The sequence below is a fragment of the Protopterus annectens genome, chromosome 4.part0, assembly GCF_019279795.1.
Source record: "Protopterus annectens isolate FY-2018-M chromosome 4.part0, PAN1.0, whole genome shotgun sequence".
In the NCBI taxonomy this organism is placed as follows: domain Eukaryota; kingdom Metazoa; phylum Chordata; order Ceratodontiformes; family Protopteridae; genus Protopterus; species Protopterus annectens.
The window spans coordinates 1,607,110,253-1,607,134,561 of record NC_056733.1 but is presented as its reverse complement, the minus strand read 5'-3'; the positions used below and the strand labels follow the sequence as shown (position 1 = coordinate 1,607,134,561).

The 24,309-nt window shown below is 41.0% G+C and overlaps 1 protein-coding gene across 1 annotated transcript in view; it reads right to left on the bottom strand.

Moving 5' to 3' along the window:
* The window catches only part of RUFY1 (RUN and FYVE domain containing 1), a 2,127,773-nt gene extending 2,120,716 nt beyond the window's left edge, over positions 1-7,057 (bottom strand). Inside the window, exon 1 of the mRNA XM_044069383.1 lies at positions 6,899-7,057. Coding sequence (XP_043925318.1) covers positions 6,899-6,971 — 73 coding nt within the window. The 5' untranslated portion in view covers positions 6,972-7,057. The remainder of the gene's footprint in view (positions 1-6,898) is intronic.
* Positions 7,058-24,309: the final 17,252 nt, after the last annotated feature.

Sequence of the window (24,309 nt, the reverse complement as noted above, 5' to 3'; positions counted from 1 at the left end):
AAGGACCCAGAGGGGAATATAACAAAGAAGGGTAGATTCTTGAAGAAATTTTGAAAATATTTGCATGGAAGATGTGAATTCAGTAGTAGGAGTTTGGAGTGAATTTAAATATTATTCCCCAAGACATAAAAACTAGCCTAAGCTAAACATAACTTACATTTCACAGGAAACTGTGCATTTGATTTAAACTTCTGACATGCATCCATTAACTATAATCAAATCATGTGCCAATAATAACTAAAATAAAAGTGCAGGGTAATGAAATAAAAATAAGACCGTGGTGCTTTCCAACCTATCTGTTGAAAAGACAGGAATGTATGGAATTGGGTTGTGAAAATTATTCAGAAGTTATTAAAATAAAAATTTCTTCGAAAATATAGATATGGAGTGGGATAAAATTAAAGTGGAGTTTAAAAGTAGGGGGAAATAAAAGAAAGAGAGATATGGTTAAGAAGTAACCGGAATTATTGAGAGTGACTGACAAATGTTAAAGTATTGTAGAATGGGGGAATCTCACAGAAGAAGAAGAACAGCAATTCTAGAATGCTACACAGAAAATAATGGATTACCTTGATAACATGATGTGTTTAGAAAGACTGCTGTTAAGTAACTGTTTTTGATAACACACCACAGCACAAAAACTTTTAGCTCAACATCTAAAGCAACAGAAGGTAGATAGGTTGTTATCAAGCTTAAGGAGCCTATAAAAGGGAAGATAAAAGTTCCTGTAGAGGTACTAGAATTCTTTTCGGAAATTTTACAAAAGTCTGTATAAGACAGAAATATGGAGATCAAGAAAAGGTACAAATGGAAGGATTTATGGAAGAATTAAATATGCCATGGTTAGAGGTAGATGAGGCTCAACTACTAACAGGACAGAAGGAAAGGAGACAAAAATGGTTATGTATAAGCAATCCACAGGAAAGTCTCCTGGAATAGATGGCATTCCTGTGGATATTTGGATGCTAGGAGGGAAAAAGCTGGTAAAGATCTGGAAGGTTTTGTTTAATAGTATTTTAAGAGGAGGAAAAGCACCAACATCCTGGAAGAAAGCGGTCATAGCTGTAATACCTTGGAGGGTAAAGACCCATCAGATCCAGCTTCATACAGGCCCATTTCAATCCTAAACCATGATTATAAAGTGTTATGTCTATAATGGCTAAAAGAATGTCAAAGGTGATGCCAAAATTGAAAGATATGGATCAATGTGTTTTTGTGGAGGGAAGGCATATATTTGACAACATTAACAGAACATGGATGATCCACATGGAGGCTGAACGCTAGAAAATACAAACTGTCATTGGTGGGTCTTGATACAGAGAAAGTATTTGACAGAGTAAGCCGGGGGGTTATGAGCAGAGCAATGGAAGCACATTCCATGATAAAATTACAAGGCTGATTAGGAGGATATATGAGGGATCGGAGGTGATAATTAAAGTGAGTAAGTTGCTCTCTGATCATTTCTGTCTATCTAAGCAGAGGAACCAGACAAGGGTGTCCTCCTTCTACTTTGTTATTTGCATTATATTTAGAACCATTGGCAAGGAAAATAAGAGACTCAGAAATTCAAAGACATAACTGGTATGGTAGTCAAGAAAAGCTGGCTCTATTTGCAGATGATGATATTTTATACCTGATAAAACCAAAAAGAACATTTCAGTGTTGTGGAATATTTTGAGACAGTTTCAGATCTTTTCAGCTGCAAAATTAATGAAGCTAAAACAAAGCCAATACCTCTAAATTATGTACCTGTACATGAACTGGATTAACAATATCCATATTTATGGGGACATGATATAAGGAAGTATTTGGGAGTAAGGATTAAAAATGATTCCACTGTAGCAGCTAAAGATATAAGAGACTAATAAGATAATAAAATAACCAAGAAATTGGAAGCTATGTTATAATGATAGCAAGATATAACCAGTTAAAATATTTTTAGCCCCTTTAGTTTTATACAAAGGTCAGGAATATTTTATCAACTAGAGAAGAAGTTGTGAATAGCAATTAATAAAGAATTGAAGGATTTTATCTGGGAGGGGAAGATGGCAAGAGTCAAGTGGGATACGCTGATTCTTCCAACAGAACAAGGCAGTTTGGGATTAGCCAATTTGAAGGGGTATTTCAGAGCTACACAGTTAAGGCTCCTATGCATAGCAAACAGAAACCTATAATTCAAAGTGGAAAGGGATGATGATGAAAAATGGGGAAAGATCAAGAAACAAAGAGTGAGAGTGGGATTTTAGATGCAGTTCTTTATGGAGAACAACAATAAACCACACACAATATTATATTCATAAAGCAGCAGTATTCTAAGACCAAAGCCAACATGGAAATGGAGAAAGGATATTCTGCCAATAGGGATGATTGCAATTAGGGATAGAGACAATTGGCAAGAGGGGGACTGGAATTTATTAGAGAAAACTGGCAAAAGAACCAAGGTATTGGGAGCAAATAATTAGAGAGGGAAATATAATAGAAAGCGAAGAGGCCAAGAATTTATTTGGACTGCACGCCAGAGACCGCCTTCCTCATCAAGGAGTGATAGAGAATAGACAAAGAGAAAGAAATAGGGGGAGCCTATTGAAACACCAGAACTGGTAGATTGTTTAGTAGAATCTAGAACAGAAGCTGCTGTTAAAAAAAGGAATAATTAGTACAGCATGCACAATACTGCATGATAACCATAACAGTGGAAATTTGAACAGATTGGGAAGAAAAATTAGATAAGCAACTCACAAAGAAACAATGGTGGCTATGAAGAAACAATGGTGGATATGTGTATGTCTCCCAAATATGCAACCATGCCTAGAAGATTTAGGATCTTTGCTTGGAACCATTTGAATAGGTATTTTGTATACTCTAAGTAGGCTCCAAATAATTTTTCCACAGATAGACAGCAAACGCTGGAGGTGTGATGGGAAAGAAAGAGGTAACTGGGAACATATTTTCATGGAGTGTAATGAGTTGGCAGACTTTAAAGATTCCCAGCAGACCGCTCTGTCAGAGATACTGGGTGAGCAAATTAGTGTAACTAAGGAAAGGATTTTTTTGAGCTATGACACAGAACTAAAATTGCCTAGACATAGTAAGGCCTTGCTGAGTCTAAAAGTCAAGGCAAACTGTACTACAAGTAGTGAATACAGTAACAGAGATAAACTGGAATTGGGATCTTTAGAATGAGAGGGAGGGTAGAGGAATGGTGAGGATGCAGGGAGTAGAGTTGGTAAAGGTGGACAAGTTTAAGTACTTGGGATCAGCAGTTCAGAGTAATGGTGAATGTGGAAGAGAGGTGAAGAAGAGAGTACAGGCAGGGTGGAATGGGTGGAGAAGAGTGTCAGGAGTGATTTGTGACAGACGGGTACCAGTAAGAGTGAAAGGGAAGGTCTACAAGAGGGTAGTGAGACCAGCTATGTTATATGGGTTGGAGACAGTGGCAATGACAAAAAGGCAGGAGTCAGAGCTGGATGTGGCAGAGTTAAAGATGTTAATATTTGCACTCTGTGTGACTAGGATGGATAGGATTAGGAATCAGTATATTAGAGGGTCAGCTCATGTTGGACAGTTTGGAGACAAAGCAAGAGAGACGAGATTGCGCTGGTTTGGACATGTGCAGAGGAGGGATGATGGGTATATTGGGAAAGAGATGCTAAGGATGGAGCTGCCAGGTAAGAGGAAAAGAGGAAGGTCTAAGATAAGGTTTATGGACGTGGTGAGAGAGGACATACAGGCAGTTGGTGTGACAGAGCAAGATGCAGAGGATAGGAAGAAATGGAAAGAGATGATCCGCTGTGGCGACCCCCAACGGGAAAAGCCGAAAGATGATGAGAAGGATCAAATTACATAGAAAAAAATGGGAATTTTGGGAAGAATACATGCAGAGGAGGAACTAAGCATTCTTACCTCCTTCTTTTTTTGATTCTTTACACCCATTCTTTTTCTTCTTATATCTAACACTCTAAATTATCCTCTATATAACTGTTTCTGTTATTCCATATGTAATAAAGGCATACATAAATATTTTTTTTCAACTTCCAATGAAGTTGTAATAGGGTAATTAAGTTCTTTACTTTTATCTTTCTTTGCTAAATCTCTTACTGTACTCGAATACTATTACATCCTGCCATAGGCTTAAAGTACATTGTTTTTTCTATTATTAATTTGTATGTTATTTGGTACATTTTGTTTATTTTTACTTAAGTAGTATTGTAGCGGAGCTTTTCTCCCCGGGCCTCCACTGAAAATGGACATGTATCCAGTTGGACTAGCCCGGTAAACAAATGTAAAATAAAATAAATAAATAAATAAAAGAAGGCAGGATCTGAATGAGCTATGTAATGTTTAACAGACAATGACTGGACAGATAAGCGAAGTACAATGTTTGCAACTAAAATGATGTCAATATGGTTTGTGATGTATAATGTTTGCAACTAAATTGAGTCAATATGTTTTGCTTTCATTTTGCCTATGTCATATGTGATAATTTACTAAAGATGTTTCTTATTTAAAACAACAAATATAACACGACTCAATAGAGGAAACAAATTCATAACAACGTATTCCCCGCCTATGGAATAGGTTAGCACTACAGGTCAAACTTTAAGGTTAGTCTTGATGACTGGATAGGTAGACACAAATTTAACATATACAGCCTCGCACGATTTAGGAGGGGTGCACAATTAAGTGCTTAAAAAAAGGGTTGCAGAAAAACTTTTAAGTGTGTCTACTCAATGGTGCATATAGCGAGACATCTTATACTTCTCAGGACAACCGTCTAATATGCTTATGTTCTTCATTTTGAAAGACTTGCTAAGGCTGGACAGATCCAAGATTGTCAAAGACCTCATTTCATTAGCACCAGACAAAAAATGGATAAAGGCTCCGCTCTACTGAAGTGAAAATGGATCAGTTCTATGAACAAACTGGTTAATATTTCTCTCACCCGATGAAAAGGGAATTGCTGTCTTTAAAATCAGCCGAGGTAGAAGTATGATGTAAAATTATTTTGTAGCTCATCAAGAGAGTCCCTGTAGACCAGGACTGACAAATTAGTTTCTCAGTTTTAAAAGCATTTGAGGATTCCTTCAAAAGCAACCTTCATCGTCTTTATCTTTGCCTGGGTATTTTGCATGAGGGACCCCCCCCCCCGCACCAAGTCATTTACTGGGATTATCTGTACAGAAGGATGTTCAACAGGTTATCTCAAAAGAACAATCCTCAAGAAATATTGCTGAGCTAAAGAGCCACATTACAAAAAATAAATTTCTTTCCTCAGTCTTCCAAGGAAGCAGAATCAAACTCATAGAAGCAGGTAGAGAGCAACCACAGTCCTGCATTTAGACTCAAAACTCCAAAAGAAAAATACCTGCATCCATTGGGAGGCTCGGGTATTGTAAAAACTAAAAGTTCACCCTTAATAATTCAGAAAGAGATGAAGAACCACAGAATCAGCAATCGTTTTATTTTCACCCATTACAGCAACAAATGACCTCTAGAGCCCTGCAGTGTCTATCTGAATAGTACCTAAAACACAAGTAAATGACAGAAAACTTCTAGAAATGTTGAGGATCATCTTCTCCCAATACTCTCAAAAAAGACTGTCATGCAGTACCCAGTTACAACCACATAGGTAAAACAGCAACACAGATAATCTGTACTGCTTTGCTGCAGGCAGGAAAGAATTACACGTGAAACTATTATTTTCACATCAGAGAGAAAAACATGTATTTTCTCAAAAAACTCATCTGAGCCCCCCCCCCCCCCCCTCTCCTTCAACCTATTAAACATGCACTGTATCTCTTAAGATCATGAACGACAATCTAAAGCAAGATGCGGGGGGGGGGGGGGGGGTTGGACGGTGCTGCCATTCAAAGCTTGAGAATTCTGAAGTCTTCTTCAAAACGCATGCTAAATCTTATGTCATATGTGAAGAGCAGAAGACACAGAGATCAGTTACTGTACATGGTACGCTGCAGAATAATTTTCAAAAACCTACCTTTAAGCTGCCCCCAAAGGCCAGATACAAAAAAAAATAAAAACAAGTCTACACTGACGGAAGCCTTAACTTTTGGGACCTAAATAAAACATTGAGACAGGAGGTGCAACAGGTACTATTCACTCAGAAAGTTAAAACGGTAAGAGGGGCTGTATAAAGTAAATTCGTTTACAAAGAAGAAAAAGTTTAGAATTATTTAGTGATTGCAATTCTTCCTGTGACACACCGAAACAGAGGGGAGGGTATGCTGGATGTCACCATGTTACTCAAGGATTCAGTATCCATGAGTAAGCAAAAATATTATTTGCAACTCGGAAAAAAACAAAAATTTTAAAACTTATATATGGTGCACTGTTCAATACTAATTTAAATGAAAATCACAGGATAGGGACGGGTGCAATTTTTTTGTAAACACACTGGTCCTTACACCACCACAAATTTTGTAAACACGCTAAGACACTTAAACAGAATACTTATTTCACTTGCACAAATGATCACATCTTGGAACGGAGCTACTGCTAAAAGTATTGTACTGGACACACGTATCTAAAACAATTAATCATTTTGTGTCTAGGCTTTAAGTTTAGCAAAGCGTCATAAAGACACTACCAGGGTTTCTATTATTACTATTCTGTAGAACTATACAGTCATTATTATTTATGGCAATAGGCTGATCTAATGCACTTACTATGAAGATCTGATTTAAATACATATGCTCACATGTTCTGACTTTAAAAATGACACCTGACACTCTACCTGATTTGTTCTTACCAAATAAACTTTATACACACTAGGATATCAAAAACTGTAGATTTTCAGTTCCAGAACATATTTTAAATTTTACACAAACAACTCCGGATACTTTAAGCTATAACAAACACACCACTATTAAATGTAACTCACCTGATAAGGTTTTAAAATCTGTTATAGACATAGTTTGCCTTATAAAGTTTGAGCTATAATCTACACTGTACATTCAGCGAACGCGGAAGCAACCTAAGCTGCCTTCAGAGACACCAAACTGCGACGCTGCGATTCATGGGAAAACTTCCCATTTCAGTGACGTTATTATCTCATTCCGCCTAGCAGCTGGGGTGTTTTGTTTGTGGCGTCTGCGTACTCCCCTTCTTTTACCGTGGGTAATCTGTGGGTGTCCGGTTTTCTCACGTTCATAGACAAGCAATAGATTGATTGGACGCGAAATGGCCATAGGTATGAATGTGTGAGTGAGTGTGTGGTCTGGAAGAAATACTGCGGTAGGGTTAGTCATAGGCAGTTCTTCTCAACTATACAGATATTTTTGTCTCATATTTTTGATCTGTTCTTCATAAAATAAATAATTATGTTTTTTTGACAAATAACTGTGACAATCTAAGGATTAAAATAACTAAATATTTATTTTACATTTGTTGACCGGGATAGTCCGACTGTCCACTTTCAGCGGAGGCCTGGGGAAAAAAGCTCCAATCATACAGACAAAAACATATATACATGCTAAGGGTTCTACGGGAGAAAAAGCTCCAATTGTGCAGATAAAACATACATCCCAAGCAACACATAAATAACAAGCAGATATTACAAGTAAGTATGGTGTGTTCCTCCAGAGGGATCAACAATTTTAACAGTATGTAGTAGAATATAAAAAATAAACAGGTGGATTACAGCAACAATGTATTGCAAAGAAATGCACAGAACAACATTGCCATTGTAATCATTTGTGAGCAAGAAGCTAGTACTTTGCTGTTGAGTTAGGGAGTTATGGGGATTAATTGGGGTTGGTACATGGACAGAGCCAGTGCCTTTTATGATACTGTTTGAGGCCTTTTTTAAAAAGGCTTAGAGAGGGTTCCAGGGTAATGTCCACTGGAAGTAAGTTACAAGCTTTCCCAACGGAGTTGGCAAATAGGGAGTCACCAGCTGAGTTATTAGCTTTCAGTGTTTGGACTAACAGCTTGTTGGATGAGCGTAATGGTCTGGAGTTACTGTATGGTTTTATGATAATTTTAAGGGCGGGGGTGTTTTCGGGTTGGTTGAGAATATTATGTGCTACTGTTAGCTGATTAAACTGTATTAAGCTGCAGTTCTAGCCACCCTAGGAGATTGAAGTTGTGGCAGTGATGTGTCCTATATGTTGATCTAGTGGCAAGTCTGGCAATATGGTGGTAACAGTGAGAGAGTTTGGTAAGCTCTGAGTTGTTTAGATTACAGAGTATAGGGGAAGCATATAGAAGGGTGGAGAGAAGATGAGAGCGGGTGATAGTGATTCTAGCTAAAGGGGTTAGAAAATGTTTATTTCTATATAGTGAGCCGAGCTTTTTGTTGATGGTTTTGATAGTCTTGTTGATGTGCAGTTCGAATTTGAGATTATTATCTACTATTACTCCTAAGAGCTTGGTTTGGATATCTTTCGAAATAGAGGTACCATTGTTTGATGTTATAGTAAAGGAAATTGGGGGAACGTACAAGAGAGGGTAAAGAGCAACAGTTTGGTCTTATTGGGATTCAACAGAAGACGGTGATTAGAGAACCATTTTTCAACCGTGTTGAATGTACTCTGGGTTAGGGTTTGCAGGGCTGTTGGGGAGGTGGCTGAGCAGATCAGAGTTGAGTCGTCTGCATATTGGATACAGGATGCATCTGGGATGGCAGTGTGTAGGTTATTGATAAAGATGGAAAAGAGTAGAGTACCTAAAATGGAGCCCTGAGGAACTCCAGGAGTGAGAGGTAAAAGAGTGGATAATTTTCCCTGCCAAAGTACTGCTTGTTGTCTGTCATTCAGATAAGATTGGAACCACTGTATAGTATGGTTGTCCAGGGAAATAGATTTCAGAGAGTGGATGAGTAATTGGTGATTGACCATATCAAAGGCCTTTGAGAGGTCTAGGAAGAGGGCTGATGACATCAAGTTATTATTTCTGTTTAGATTTATGGCATTGGTGAAGGAAAGGAGAGCTGAGGTAATGCTATGATGTGGCCTAAAGCCATGCTAAGAGACAGCCAGTGTATGGTTCTGAATGAGGTGGTACATAATTTGTGTGTGGGTGCACCTTTCCATTATTTTGGCCAGTGGTGAAAGAATGGAGATGGGTCTATAACTGGATAATTCTTTGGAACGTCTACCTTTGTGGAGTGGGATAACGGGATATTTTCCAGATTGGCGGGGGTAGAACCAACAGTTAGGGACCTGTTGATCAGGATAGCTATGGGAAATGCTATGACATCAGCAGCTATGTTTAAGAACTCTGCTAGGAGCAGGTCAGCAGATAGGGTGGTGGGTTTAAATTTTTTGATTAGTGATTAAATTAGAGTCGTAGCCACAGGTTGGAAGTTGAAGGGGGGATGAGTAGTGGGTGTGTTAGTGGAGGAGCTAGTCAAGAGTGTATTAGTGGTGGAGTTAGAGTGCATGGGATTGAGTTGGTTAGCGAGAGTTTGGATTGTTTCAGTGAAGAAATTATTAAAGACACTAGCGACATTTTCAGGTGGATTTTGGTTGTAGTTTGTTGGGGTTGGAGTGGTAGATTGTCCTGGATGAAGAAGCTGGTTTATACCTGCCCAGAACTTTTTGGGATTGTTTTGGTGCGTCTGCTGCAGGTTTTGGTAGTAGCTTTTTTGTCTTGTTGAATGGATTTTTTTTTGTGTCATTCTTAAGTTGACGGTATTTTAGTTGGTCGAGAGGGGTTTAGTTGCTCGCCAGATGGCCCAGGCCTTATTTCTAAGTTTGATTTTTAGTTTGGTTCCCATAGTGAGCCATGGTGCTACTGCTGTGGTGGTGCTGCGGTAGCGTTGTCGCCTCACAGTAAGACATTGTCCTGTTCGATTCTTGTTGAAGGTTGTGCATCAGGGCCGGCAACTCGGCACGTAAAAATCTACTGCCAATCATTAGCGGACCGGAGTTCCACTGTGACGACCCCTAACCGGGAAAAGCCAAAAGACACAACAAGTGAGCCATGGTGCTGTATTTGTTTAAGTCTTAATATTACGAGATGGGGCATGGGAGTCCAGGATGTTTAGGAATTTAATATTAAAATATGCCACTGCCTCTTCCAGTGGTATATGTTTTAGGATTGACCAGTTGATTGAGTTAAGTTCATTTTGGAAATTTACAGGATTGAAGTTTTTGGTATTTCTGACTGTTCTACAGGTGGGCTGATGGGAGTTCTCACCCTTATCCTTAATAATGTAAGTTAGAGAGTGATCACTTAGGTCATCAGGGAGGGTACCAGATTTATGCAAGTGGTGATGACTGTTGATAAGAATCTAATCAAGAATACTTTCTCTATTGTTGGGTTTGCTGATCCTAGTAGGAGCCATTATAATTTGACTGAACCCAAAGAGATTTATGTGGGTGACAGGGGGTTCAGCTGCACAAGTGGACCAGTCAATGTTGAAGTCACCAAGCACAATGGTTTCTTGGGGGATGTGTTCTAGGGTGGTTATATTGTTCCCTGGGGGAATGTAGATACAGACAATATTTATGCATTTGTTGTGGTTAATTAGAAGTTTAGCTATAAGGATTTCAGCATTATTAAATGGGGGTGGCTGTATGGAATCTCTATTAACACTTAGTGTGTTTCTGTAGAGAACTGCTATTCCCCCTCCCTTTTTAGTAGTGCAGTCTAATTGGTGAATATTATACCTTGGTGGTAATATCTCATCATCAGCAGTAGTAGGTTTTAGCCAGGTTTCTGTGAGACACATTATATCTGGGGAATGGTCTGCTAATAGGGCATGTAGGTCATGTATTTTGTTGTTTATGCTTCTGTTTAGGTGAAAGGTGAGAAGAGAGTTAGAGGTTCTATTAAGTGGTAGAGTAATGGTGGGAGTATTGTTGTAGGAGTTAGTGGCACTGTGAGAAGAAGGGCCAGGGTTGGGATGTATGTCCCTGTCGACTATGAGGTTGTAGTGAAGTTTGATAATGAATTTTAGAAATATATGTATAAGTTTTAGATAATGTTTGTCTTTGTGGTTGGAGTTTAGGGTTTTAATTGGGCGGTGATTTAAAGGGGATGAGAGATTAGATGTGTTGGGGATAGTTAGATAAGATGTGTTATTAGAGAAGTTAGGGGTAATGGTGTGATGAATTGGGTAGTGGAATCCATGGTAGTACTGGCCTTCATAGGCGGTGAGGAGGTAAAGGATAGGTAGTATAGACATCAGAGAGATAGCCAGTGAATGCTTAGATGCTGATGTATAAAGAGTCCTAGACATTTTTAGGACTTGAGGTTACCTGGGTATAATAAGAAGGAAGGAATAAAGAGTTGGGGGGGGGCATTGGTGGTTAGAGATAATTAGTATGAGGAAAGAGGCGGGGTAACCCTATGGTGATGGGAGATGCTGATTGGGAGGGGTGGGGTAAGCGATGCTGATTGGAAGAAAGATGAGGGGGGGTGGCTAAGTTAGTATAACTCTAGCACTACTGGAGTGGGTGGCATTTGGGGGCAGGGTGGGGCACGGAACGAGCCTGGAGGGTGAGCGGAGCGGGGCAAGTCCGATCACAAGATTCACACGGCCTGCCTGTAAGTAGACTGGCTATGTTTTTAAATCTCTGTTTGTTGCTTTTTTATTTTCAAAGAATACACCAGTTTGCACTAAACGCTACCTGTTTGTTTATTGATTAAAGGTAGGGCAACTGGCTATATTTTTGGTAGGTTTTGGCCACCTTTAGATGGAAAGAGGCTCCCTAACTGGGGGACACCTTGCAGTACTATGGACCCAGGGCTTGCTTAAATAATTGTACACTTGGTTTACTTCAGCTTAAATAACATATGAGGGACATAGGAAACATATACTATTATGTTAATATGTTTGACAAGGAGTTATATCTACTTAAAGAAAGGTACTTTGAGTTTTACACATTATTACAAGTGTCATACTGATTCACTATGAAAGATGTGTGTGTATTGGAGGTTTATTAGTTCATTGTTTTATTATTTTTTATTTTTTATTTTTCATTTTACTTATTCTGAATGTGATTTTTATTATTCATGCACGTATTTTTAAAATTAACAAAATTATTAATTTATATAATAATCAACTAGATACACACTTTTTAAAAAATTTTTTAATATTTCAGCATTTCCATTTTATAACATTTCAGTATGCATCTTAGTTAGTACTATATGAGTGTTGGTTCTAGGGTAACATTGCTGTTTTAAGACTTAATTGGTTTTTTGGCGCCAAATCTTGTATAAATAGAATATACTGCTGTAAGGAATTGGTTCTGAAGAAATCTGTACTGTCACAGATGAAAGCGCTCAACCACAGGGATTTTTTGTGAATAAAGTGTGATTTTTGGATTTTATCGGCTTCGAAGATTTGTAAGTTTATAAGAGCAATATTTAGAATGTGCCCCTATTTTGGGCCTTTTTGCCCCCTTGGGATTTGATCAGATTTCTTGCGGTAAAATGTTGAGAGGTATGGCTCTATGATTGTCACTGTTGAAATGACACCCCAACCTCATGTGCAAAAAGGGGTTGTGGTTGGATGGCTATCATCTCATTCCAAGAAAATACTTAAGCAGTAAATATTTAATTTTTCTCAGATTCAATGTGTTTCTTTACCTTCAAGTCTATAGTCCTAAGTAAGATACATGGTTACCAATATATGTGTGCTTTAATGAAACAGTGGCCAGAAGGTCAACACTTGAGAAAGTATAAACGTAAAATAACAAAAGTCAACTATATATTGATTAAAGGGAGTACACAACTTAAGTCACTAAATCAGGGTTTTTTTTTCATTTAAATCATGTGTTCCTACTGTGGGTTTCTGGAGTGTATGGTTTTCATTTTCTTTTAAAATCGGTAGTAAGTAATGTAAACAATTTCACAAAATAAATGATGACTGCAATCTGTGTGTGTGCTTAATAATCTGTCAGTAATTAGTCTTACCTCTCAAACTCTTAGTGCAAGAATACTTGACAGTACTTGATGAAACAGGAGGAGAAAGGCCGAAAAATAAGGACAGATTTTAAATATTCTCTTATAAACTTGGAAAGCTTCTAGAGTAACAGGGCTTGTGTTATTAACATACAATTTCTGAAGGATTTGAAGTCTGAAACTCAAATGTATGTAATTATTTAGTGACTTCAGTCCTCAGATCATCCCAGTGATTTGCCAGAAAACCACAAATTTTATGAGCTAATCAAAAAAGAAGAAGCTGAAAAAAATCTCCACATTTTATTGCAGACAATTGAGTGCTTTTGTCCAGGTATACAAGGACTTCATCAGAATGAATACAAAACGTAAAGCATCATCCCCTCCTATACAGCTCAAATGGTCACATGATAAAATTTCAATTAATCAATTAAATAAGTAAATCAAACTTAATTATTTAACTACTAATTGAAGTTTTATCATATCTGTAATAAAGTGCAGAGATTTTGCTTTTTGACTTCTTTTTTGTTTTTCTGGAAGGTTTACAAATTTTATGAGGAACAGACCAAAAATATGAGGCAAAAATCTGGACATTCTGTGAAAATCTGGACAGTTGAGAAATATGTTAACTTACTATATATTATGCATGCTTTTCCACTGTACATTAATTTACACTTAATCTTATTAAAGTTAGTATAGCTCTCAAATGTCCTTGATTTTGACTCAAATTTAAGCTTTGTTCCTTTTAATCCCTCCTAGAACTGGTGACCTAACTCTCAACCAATTAGAGACATGTCTCAATAGAATCAGGGAGAGACACTTTTAAAATATTAGTACTGTTAACTTGATACATTGACAGAATAAGAGAATGCGAAATAATATACATTTTCTGAAGAAAACTAAGTCTATAATTCTAATTGTTATCATTATTTATTAAATATATCTCAAACCTTTCTCCAAAATTCACCACTTTTAGGAGGGATTAAGAGGGACAGAGCCAAAATGTGAGTCAAAATCAGGGACGTTCCTGAAAATCTGGGACAGTTGAAAGGAATGAATGACTTTTGGGGAAAAGGTGGTGAATTACATTTAATAAATAATCTCCCGGATTCATGAAGCTTGGCGCAAGGCCGGTGTAAGGCTTGCGCCGGCCGTGCGGTGTATATATGGAGTAGTAGCGCCATATGCATATTAATGAAGGCGTGCAGCCGCCACAGCCACGTGCATAGGAAACGTGTGCGAGTGCATGGGGCATAACGAAGTTGCGGAGGGAGGCGTGTCAATGTCGGCTGTCATTGAGCAACCTAAACTGCTGAATATTATAGTCCGCCTGCAGTAATAATCACACCTATCAGTGTCCGTGGAGACTGAAACGTATACAAAGCATGCAAGATAGTCCCTGCGAACAGAAAATGAAGAAGCAAACACAAATGCATGATAGGGAATAACAGGTCCCTACCCTTGAACAAATGAAAGAAAAACCGTGTGCCCATAGTCCAATGTAGTGTTGATAGCTATACCATGTGGAAGTGAAACATATCATATGCTACGGCGCCGCTAGGAGGTACGTCCAGCCCAATGGAGAGGGTCACCAGCTGACCCATAATGTGAAGGAGGGTACATAGCTGTGCAGATGTGTCCATAACAAAATACATGAGGAGAAATGTAGATATATGTAGTGACTGTATGTCCAAATCGTATCCCACAAGGGATGTAATAGTCACATACAAAAGGTATGTCTGTATCCCACATAACAAATGTGATAGGGAATAGAATACACATGTAAACGAATCAGGAGCATAGAAACAGCTACAACAATAAGGACACATGTAGGCCGAAAGGAACAGTATGACCCGTATCATCGACTAAGAATACCACCTGTCCCACTTTGCGAGCGACAGTACCGCTGCGGCCAGATGTTTCCTGACACAAGCTTGTAAACATGGCAAATGTGCAGGGATTATAGGACATAATTATCCCTCAGACGTCATGTAATAGTGGCATTAAACAGTTGTTCTCCACACGTATATTACATAAATGTCATAAGAAAAAGAATAAGCCACCGAAATGCTACAAGACTAAAGCTTAGATATAGGCAAGAGTTGTAAGTTCTATCTGCCGAACTGACCGTGGGTATGTGCCGGCGTGTAAAATGTGTTGTGTCCACCGCAAATGTTACATTGTGGCCAATTGAAAAGGTGGAAACAGTACCGTAGACTGTGGGGAGGCATTGTCCAGAACAGTCGGATATGTGGAAGGAATAGCATGGACATAGGAAAGGGTGCCATCCCCCCAATGAGTACAGCAGGTCTGCAAAACCCGTGAGTCATCGGTAGAAGCCAAACTAGTATGTGACACAGCCGAACGGGTAGTACCCGGGTATACCAACTAAGTAATGAAAGTGAAGTATGGGCGTGTACCTATGTGTGTGAGGTATAGCACATGGGAAGCAAACATGGCAGAGTAGTCCACACAACCATAAAGGTACCCAACACCTGTAGAGCAGTCAATGTGCTACTCTGGCCGTGTCATGGCCCAACAACAAAAGTAGTGAGCTATCGGATATGAGTAATTTGCATGTGAGGGGTGGATGGGTAATGGTAAAACCCGCAAAGGCGATACTGTGTCGTATGCAGAAAAGGTGAACCAGAGGTATAGGAGGGGGCAGCGGGTGAAGTGGACTTAAACACAAACACATGGAGAAACAGCTGCAAGACAAGCAGACAGGCCATAGTGTAGAACACAATCCCACAAACATGTATCATGTAAATGTGCGATCAAAATGTATAGATATGTTACCGTCACATACCCACAGGTTGGTCCTGATGGAACTGGCCATAACAAATGCAACACACCTGGCTGCATAATGGGCTACCCAGCATACCCTCCACATCACACAACCTACCCCCATAACAGAACGTCCACCAAATCCACCCGTACGTGGCCCACTGGTTCGTTGCAGACACAGCTACACATACCGACCCCTACGCATATGTAGTAGGTATTGTCACCCTAGGCAGTGTCAGGATAGCAAACCATGTATTCCCTGCATGTTAAACCCCCAGCACATTTTCATAAAGCCAAAATACATTTCAATATCGTTTTTGTGTGGAATGGTCCAATTTCTGGAATATCCCTTACGGGATAAGTAACCTGTGTAAATAGTAGAATGGGTATGACGACAAGATGTCCAATCCTGTAGATATCTGGACACAAGTCAGAACGTGAAGTAGAGGTCCAAGACACTGTCCAGACCTGAGTGGTCATGCATAACCTAGTACCCAGGATAAAACACCTTCCCGTGACGCACGTGTCCCCACACAAATATGCGGGAGAATATATTGCACACTCGCATAGTGGCAAATGGCAGAAGGGTGAGGAAGACACCCGACATTAACAGGATAACCCTGATGAAGTGTGAGGGATACCTAGTGTGTGCCGGCGTGACCGACCATACCTGACAAACTGTGTGAGCTAGATATCTGGACAGAGCTGTGAATACAAGTGAGACAAAGGTACAACAGCAGGTACAATATGCAAAGATAGCTTTTAGAAGTTATTCATGTATGTGCAGTCCGAGTACCTGGGAAGTCCACTGGGCGAAGAAGTGCCCAGTAAGAGCAGAGGCCCAGGTAGAAAAGCTCCACAAGCAATACAAGGAAATAAAGGCTACATAATGTTAAAGGTAAAATACAAGAGTAAAAGGCATACAGTCAGGAAATACACATGCATAAAATGTGCATAATAAGACAGTGCAAATCCAGAGATTTGTAGTGGTAATACAGAAATTTACAACAATGACATACTTGGAGTCAAGTGAGTGTCAGCTAAGTCTGGTTAAGCTGGAGGGTAGAGAGGAGCAGGAGTATGGAGAGCTCAGAGGAGTGAGATCCCTAGAATGTATAACAGGTGCAAGCAGGAATATATCCATGTGGATGGATAAACATAGATATATCATAGAATGACAGTTTGCACAATGGCATTAATGTCCGGAGTATGAAGTCTGAAACTCAACTATCTGCCAGCACGTCCCGACATCTGTCTCTAATGCCGAGCTACTGCTGTGCCAGAACACAACAGCGTATTACAGAGGTTCGTACCATATCACTCAACTGTCCAGATATTCACAGAATGACCAGAGTGTTGGCTCATATTGTTGTGTGACTCCGACAATCTGCGTCTGTCCGGTAAATAGGTGTGGATTGACATCACGAAATAATGAGGATTAAGTATAACACTCCACATCCCACAGAAGAGTCATGATAATGCAAAACCTAGTATTCTATCAACGTTATAAGCTTGTAAGGAAACTAGTTAAAATGTGTCCCTCTTACTCTCCCCATCATGTAGGGTTTGCGCAGATTTGTTGCTCAAAGAGGTTGAGAGGTATGGTCCGTACATATGTACAGTAACAACCCATGACATTTGTGTAATGTACAACTGCATACCTGTAGTCACATCATGTCCAAGAAAATAATCCCCGTATGAATGAATACAGGTAATAGTCAAATGTGAATGGGGAACTGTGGAGTATGGACCGTAACAACCCCACCCATAATATGTACAGCCAACAGAATAAGCTCCTGATAGGTGCCCAAACACGTGTCTATAAATACAGGTAAAATGTTCATAATAGGGAGAAGCTCCCTGTCCAGATGCTTCATCTGACATTTGAACTCGGCCAGGGAAGTTCCGTTCACCAGGCGGACAAGCCTATACCCAGATCACTACATGAACACCCTGACAATCAAAAACGTATGTGATACGACTATATGCTCTGGTGTTCTGCATATCCTCGGAGTGATTAACAATGCAGCTGGGGTCCACAGCAGTAGGCAATAGGGAATGTGTAATATGTAGTACCGCGTTTCTCACAGCAGGGGAATGGATGCCTGTGTTGTAAGTGAAGTTGTGAGACATATGTTGATGTAGCTAAGTACTATGGGTATGCATATCAATGAGGCAGAACAGCAACAGAATACTGTTTCCGGCATCCGTCCAACGTGAATGCAGTCCCGGTTGACCTACGACCACTGCCAATATCCCTGTAAAGTGTAATGAATGCGTTCGTGCTGTACACACAGTTAAATACATAAAGGTGAACCGTGTGTTTCACACCAGTCCGTAAACCGGACTACAGATATGTGTTATGGTCAGAAGTATGAAAGGCCGCGCAAGCACACATATCTATTAAACAGATGTAACCCACAACATGTATATGCAAGTGCGCCTGTGCGTGTGTGATCCGCTCACAGCATAGTAAATGAATGCTGTTTCCCCCACGTTATATATATACATGGCTCAAACCTGTTAACCCCGTAAAGTATGAAACCAGACAAAGCCATGAAAACTACTGGTACAAATAGGGACAATCCCCAGATATGTGCCAGAACAAACATAGAAAGTGGATAGAATAACGGGTGTGTCAGTAGCATGGATTCTCTGAAGGGTATGCAGTCGTAACCTGAACTGCTTGCCAGTATTTCCCAACGTAAGTCTTTAATGAAATGCCACTAAATTGCCAGATAGACACAAGGTTATGAAAAACACACTGAAGATAAAGAGGCAACCAGTCGTACATTCTGCGACAATCTGTACAGTGGAAAGGTATGGTATGGATATAGATATATGTGTATACACATAATCCACAGACGTAAACCAAAGCAAATTATGAAATGAGGACTGTACATGTATATATGTATACACAACAAACATATGTCCCGTAGATATGACATATGTACATAAATAGGCCACGGCATAGCTATTATGGGTAGACAAACAGACATGCACGAAAGGTGAATAAACCGCTGCTTTCCAAACCATTGGCCAGAAAGTGACAGTCCGGCAAGTTCTACACTTTAAACATGAATATAGGTGTCCATTGCAGGACCCCAAAAATTGATCCATACATAGTGTCAACCATCATTGATGCAAAAGAAGTGACCTCAGCAAATACGATATAGCTGTACATGCAACAGTAGCAGGTGCAAGGGTAATAACACATGTGTCGATAGAATGTATGACGTACGAACTATCTGGAGAGTGGGGAGTGCTTATAAGTGTCTCCACACTTTAGTACCGCTCACATTAAACATGTGTAATGGGTACTGTGGAGGGGTGTCAGGTATGGGAATCATGGGTATGCAGAAATGGGCCTAGGTGTTGTTTGGCACAGATTTATTAGGTCCGCCCCGTGGGAGTGATGTGGGTATGGCACACGCCTATATTCTCAATAATGGGGCAAACCATCCACTGGATATTGCGTAAACCATTGTGGGAATATGCAGGGCCCTATATCAGTGTCATGTAGGCGATTATCATGGATGGACATGCGTACGATCAAGATGGTAACCATACCTGTCAAACTGTCAGAATAAGACAGCTGCACTAAGGCATAGTACATGAAATACAAATAGGGACTATATTAGATATACCCCAGACAAAGTCAGAACGTTGATAGAATACTGGCGTAGTCAGGAATACGAATGTTATGAGTGTTACTAATCATGACATAGAAATGTCAGTCACTATTATCTAACCGCACAGTTCGTAATGCCTTGCCAGTAATTTACCAGAAAGGCACATTATTATGACAAATGTAACAAGAGCAAAGGTCAAATGTCAGGGCGTTTACCCATAATGTGTACAGGTGAGAGGTATGAAGGTAACCTGTCCAAAATACATGTACAGAACTAGTGATACTAGGTGGACAGGTGAGAAGAAAGATGTCAGGACAAATGACAAAACATGTACAAGTCATAAGCATGTACTTCGACAAATGTGAATGACAACGTATGCCCTGTGAAAGTCAATGTGGAAGGTTAATAGACTCAAAAGAAATGTGTCCCTCAGGGTGTCATGCAGTGTCACTGTTACAATGTCCAGTCCCCCATACCGTGACGTGAGCTCTGCCACTGACGGAAAGCGCAAATAATATCCAATCTGTAACATACATGATAGAATAATTAGTGTGGATAAGCACCTGTTGGCCTTTGTGAGGAATACAACCCTCTGGGTGGGTGTGTCCTGCAATATAAATGTAATGGCATCTGGCCTGTGATGCCGCCATACAGTGTGTGTATTGGTGTCAGAAAATTGATATCTTGTATCAGACACATACTGTACAGATTTACGCAGAATGTGCAGAGTTTTGCCTCATATGTTTGGTGTGTTCCTCTTAAAATCAGTACCATTCTGGCAAATTCCTGAGAACTGAAGTCATTAAATAATGACAAACATGTGAGTTTAAGACACCAAATCCATCAGAAAAGTCATACTAATGCAAAACCTATTATTGTGTCAACTATCTACGTTTGTAAGAGCAATATTTAAATTCTGCCCCTATGTGTCCCACTATCAGTTAAGGCTTTGTCCAGATGTTTGCTCTAGGAGGTTGAGTGGTATGATCAGAAACAGATACATGTGTGAGGAAACAGCATTACCGACTGCAAGATAACTCAGAAGGTATGAAAAGCGCTGCAGTAGGACGTTCAGTACTGTCCGCAGGTATGTGCTGACATGTCAAATGACACAGCAGTCTACATGAAGTACCTATAGGGCTGTCACCTTTACAAATGATGATAGTGGGACATACCCACAGCCATGCACACAGCACAAATAGACATACACACAGCAAAACTAGGCCATGATACATGAAGCCTCCGGCGTGAACGAGTAGAGTGAGAGTACAGCAAGTATAGATGTCTGCCAAGCTATACAGCAAACGCCTGTAAGGGCGTGTAACACCACCCGTAACACGAACGTTGTACGGACAATGTTGGGATTTGCAACATACCCCATTGGTATGTGAAAGCTATGCAAATATGCGATACATGAAACAGTCAGCTGTCCATGCAAGAGCAGAGTTATGCGCAGAAATTATATATATATATATATATATATATATATATATATATATATACAGACATGCACACACAGACACACACACACACGTGGCAGGGTTGTGAGCAGAACATGAACGTAACCACTGTACCACACAACAGCATTACGCAGTGACAGAACGTGCAACCGTGATTAGTAGATCACGGCAATCACACAGGCATATGTCTAGCCTGTAGACAGCGGCATCAAAGGCAAAGACGCCGCACAGATGTTATGGTGAGTGAATACTGTAAAAGCAATGTACCGTTGTCATGCAGCTGGAAACACACACACACACACACACACACACACACACACTTGGCAGAGCTGGGAGTCGAACATACACCTAACTACCCTATCACACTACAGCATGACGCATTTACAGAACGCGCTACCGAGATTACTAAACACAGCAGTCCCACAGGCATTCTTCTAGGTGCGTGTCGACATCCGCAAAGGCAAAGACGTCAGCAGGATATATCTGTGGTGTGAAGCATCTAAAAGCATAACCTGAGTCCCCAGGCGGACGGGAGCATGCGCACACACACACACACACACACACACACACATACTTGGCAGGGCTGGGAATCGAACTTACACCTAACTACCCTATCACACTACAGCATGACACATTTACAGAACACGCTACCGGGATTATTAAACACAGCAGTCCCACAAGCATTCTTCTAGGCACGTGTCGACATCCGCAAAGGCAAAGATGTCAGCAGGATATATCTGTGGTGTGAAGCGTATAAAAGCATAACCTGAGTCCCCAGGCGGACGGGAGCATGCGCACACACACACACACACACACACACACACACACACACACACACACACTTGGCAGGGCTGGGAGTCGAACATACACCTAACTACCCTATCACACTACAGCATGACGCATTTACAGAACGCGCTACCGAGATTACTAAACACAGCAGTCCCACAGGCATTCTTCTAGGTGCGTGTCGACATCCGCAAAGGCAAAGACGCCAGCAGGCTATATCTGTGGTGTGAAGCGTCTAAAAGCATAACCTGAGTCCCCAGGTGGACGGGAGCATACACACACACACACACACACACACACACAGCAGGGCTGGGAATCGAACTTACACCTAACTACCCTATCACACTACAGCATGACGCATTTACAGAATGCGCTACCGAGATTACTAAACACAGCAGTCCCACAGGCATTCTTCTCGGCGTGTGTCGACATCCGCAAAGGCAAAGACGTCAGCAGGATATATCTGTGGTGTGAAGCGACTAAAAGCATAACCTGAGTCCCCAGGTGGACAAGAGCATGCGCACACATACACACACACACACACACACACACACACACACACACACACACACACACACACTTGGCAGGGCTGGGAGTCGAACATACACCTAACTACCCTATCACACTACAGCATGACGCATTTACAGAATGCGCTACCGAGATTACTAAACACAGCAGTCCCACAGGCATTCTTCTAGGTGCGTGTCATCATCCGCAAATGCCAGGACACCAGCAGGGATTGTATAGAGCGTGTATGATCAGACATAGTACTGTCCCACGGTAGACGTACACAAACACACGGCAGTGGTGTACTCGGGGTAACTATACATGTATGGAGCACTACAACAACAATACATAGACACAGTACGCACCACAGACAGTACACCCTTCAAGATAGTCACCCAGTGTGTACTCGGTAGGCATCCATCCTGACATTGAATACGGAAATCTTTTGCCTGGATGACCACCATGGCAATACAGGATGTCAACGGCCATGCCCATGCACAGAGGGACATCACCGACACAAGGTGTCACTGGCCATGGCTGCACACCTGGTAATATACGTCAGTTCGGACTGTACTGTGTGTCGATTTACACAACGGCATACTGGGCATGCTCACACACTTAGCTGTTGCAAAGGGCCGTCTTGCATGCAGATAGAGTGTAAACACGGAAGGTCTCAGTTTGGACTGTACCATGTGTCCATCTACACAAGTGCGTACATGGACTGTACTGTGTGTCCATCTACACAACAGCATACTGGGCATGCTCACACACTTAGCTGTTGCAAAGAGCTGTCGTGCATGCAGATGGAGTGTACACACAGAAGGGCACAGTAAGGTATAACTGTCTTCACGCACAGGGCGGTCACACACACACATGCAGTGACCTGTACACACTCAGCTGCCATCACAGCTGTCACAGGTGCAGGTCACACACGTACACACCACAGTGTACACTGTAGCTGTCAAGTCATAACCATGTTGTCGGTGCAGCAATACACAGCCTTACAGTACCACAACACCATGTGACACATGACCACTTGGCTGTACAGAGGTGTACACCAGCTGTGCAGAGTACACATGTACCGACAGGGATCCAACAGGTGTTATGCATTGCAACGATACCAGTATACATGAACAGGTTAGCTCAAGACATACCATGGCCCTTACACAGCTGTGACACATGACTGTTGCTGTACACCAATGAACACACATCTGGATATGTCATACATGTGATTGTGTGGATGTGTGCATGGACTGCACACACAACACATACATGCATAGCATAGCCTTTGAAGTACCCCGTGCATAACAGTGGCCTAAGCAATGCTACGCACGCAAATGGAAGGTGTGTCCATGTCTGTTGAATGCTCACACTACAGGGGGTAGCAATGTTGACCAGGACACATACCCTTGTACTGGTTGCCAGTGACACCCGTGATATCATACCACAGTCCATGTGTTATGTATGTCAACACACATGTCCAACAATAGCAATGCATACAAACATGGCAACAGGAGACACATGTGACATCTGTACTGTGCATGCAGCAACCATGCATGTGCAGTGGCCGATGTCCGTAACATAGTTGCACCTAACTACGACATGCAGTCGCAATGCAGCCCCATCATTGACACCTGTATACGGTGACATACAAACAGCATGTATGGAGGGATGTGTGTACATAAAGTGGTGAACCACCTGTGTAGATGTATGTGTGCAGGGGGTGGCTCACAGTTGTGTCACACACCATCCTATCATGCCATGTGCAAACAGTACGCTATGTCACTATTACGTGACGGTGCTGACATAACACATACACAGCGGTCAGTTGTTACCAACTATATGTCACATGGCACCTGTAACACCTACAACCTCCCGTGTGCATATAGCAGCACAATTGCCAGACATAGCGTTGGTACACATAATGCAATCAATACCGCTGCATGTCTATCAAACGTGTCATCATATGGCAGGTGTATCATTCCCAGCACTGCCATGTGTGTCCAAATGTGTGACCAGAGATGCCACATATCGTGGGGATTATGTCCCAGTTGTTACACATCCCTGTACACCGTTGTAGAGATCTGTACATACGTCAGTGTGGGAAGCATGACGTCGGCTGGTGTGGTGCATCACACACGTCGGCTGTCTGTATATGCATGTGTGGTCACCACAGTGTGTGTGTGTATATATGTATGTCTGGTGCTTGGTGTGAGGGTGTATGCTAATATACAGTGAGAAATGATCACTAACCCCACGTGGTGACTAAC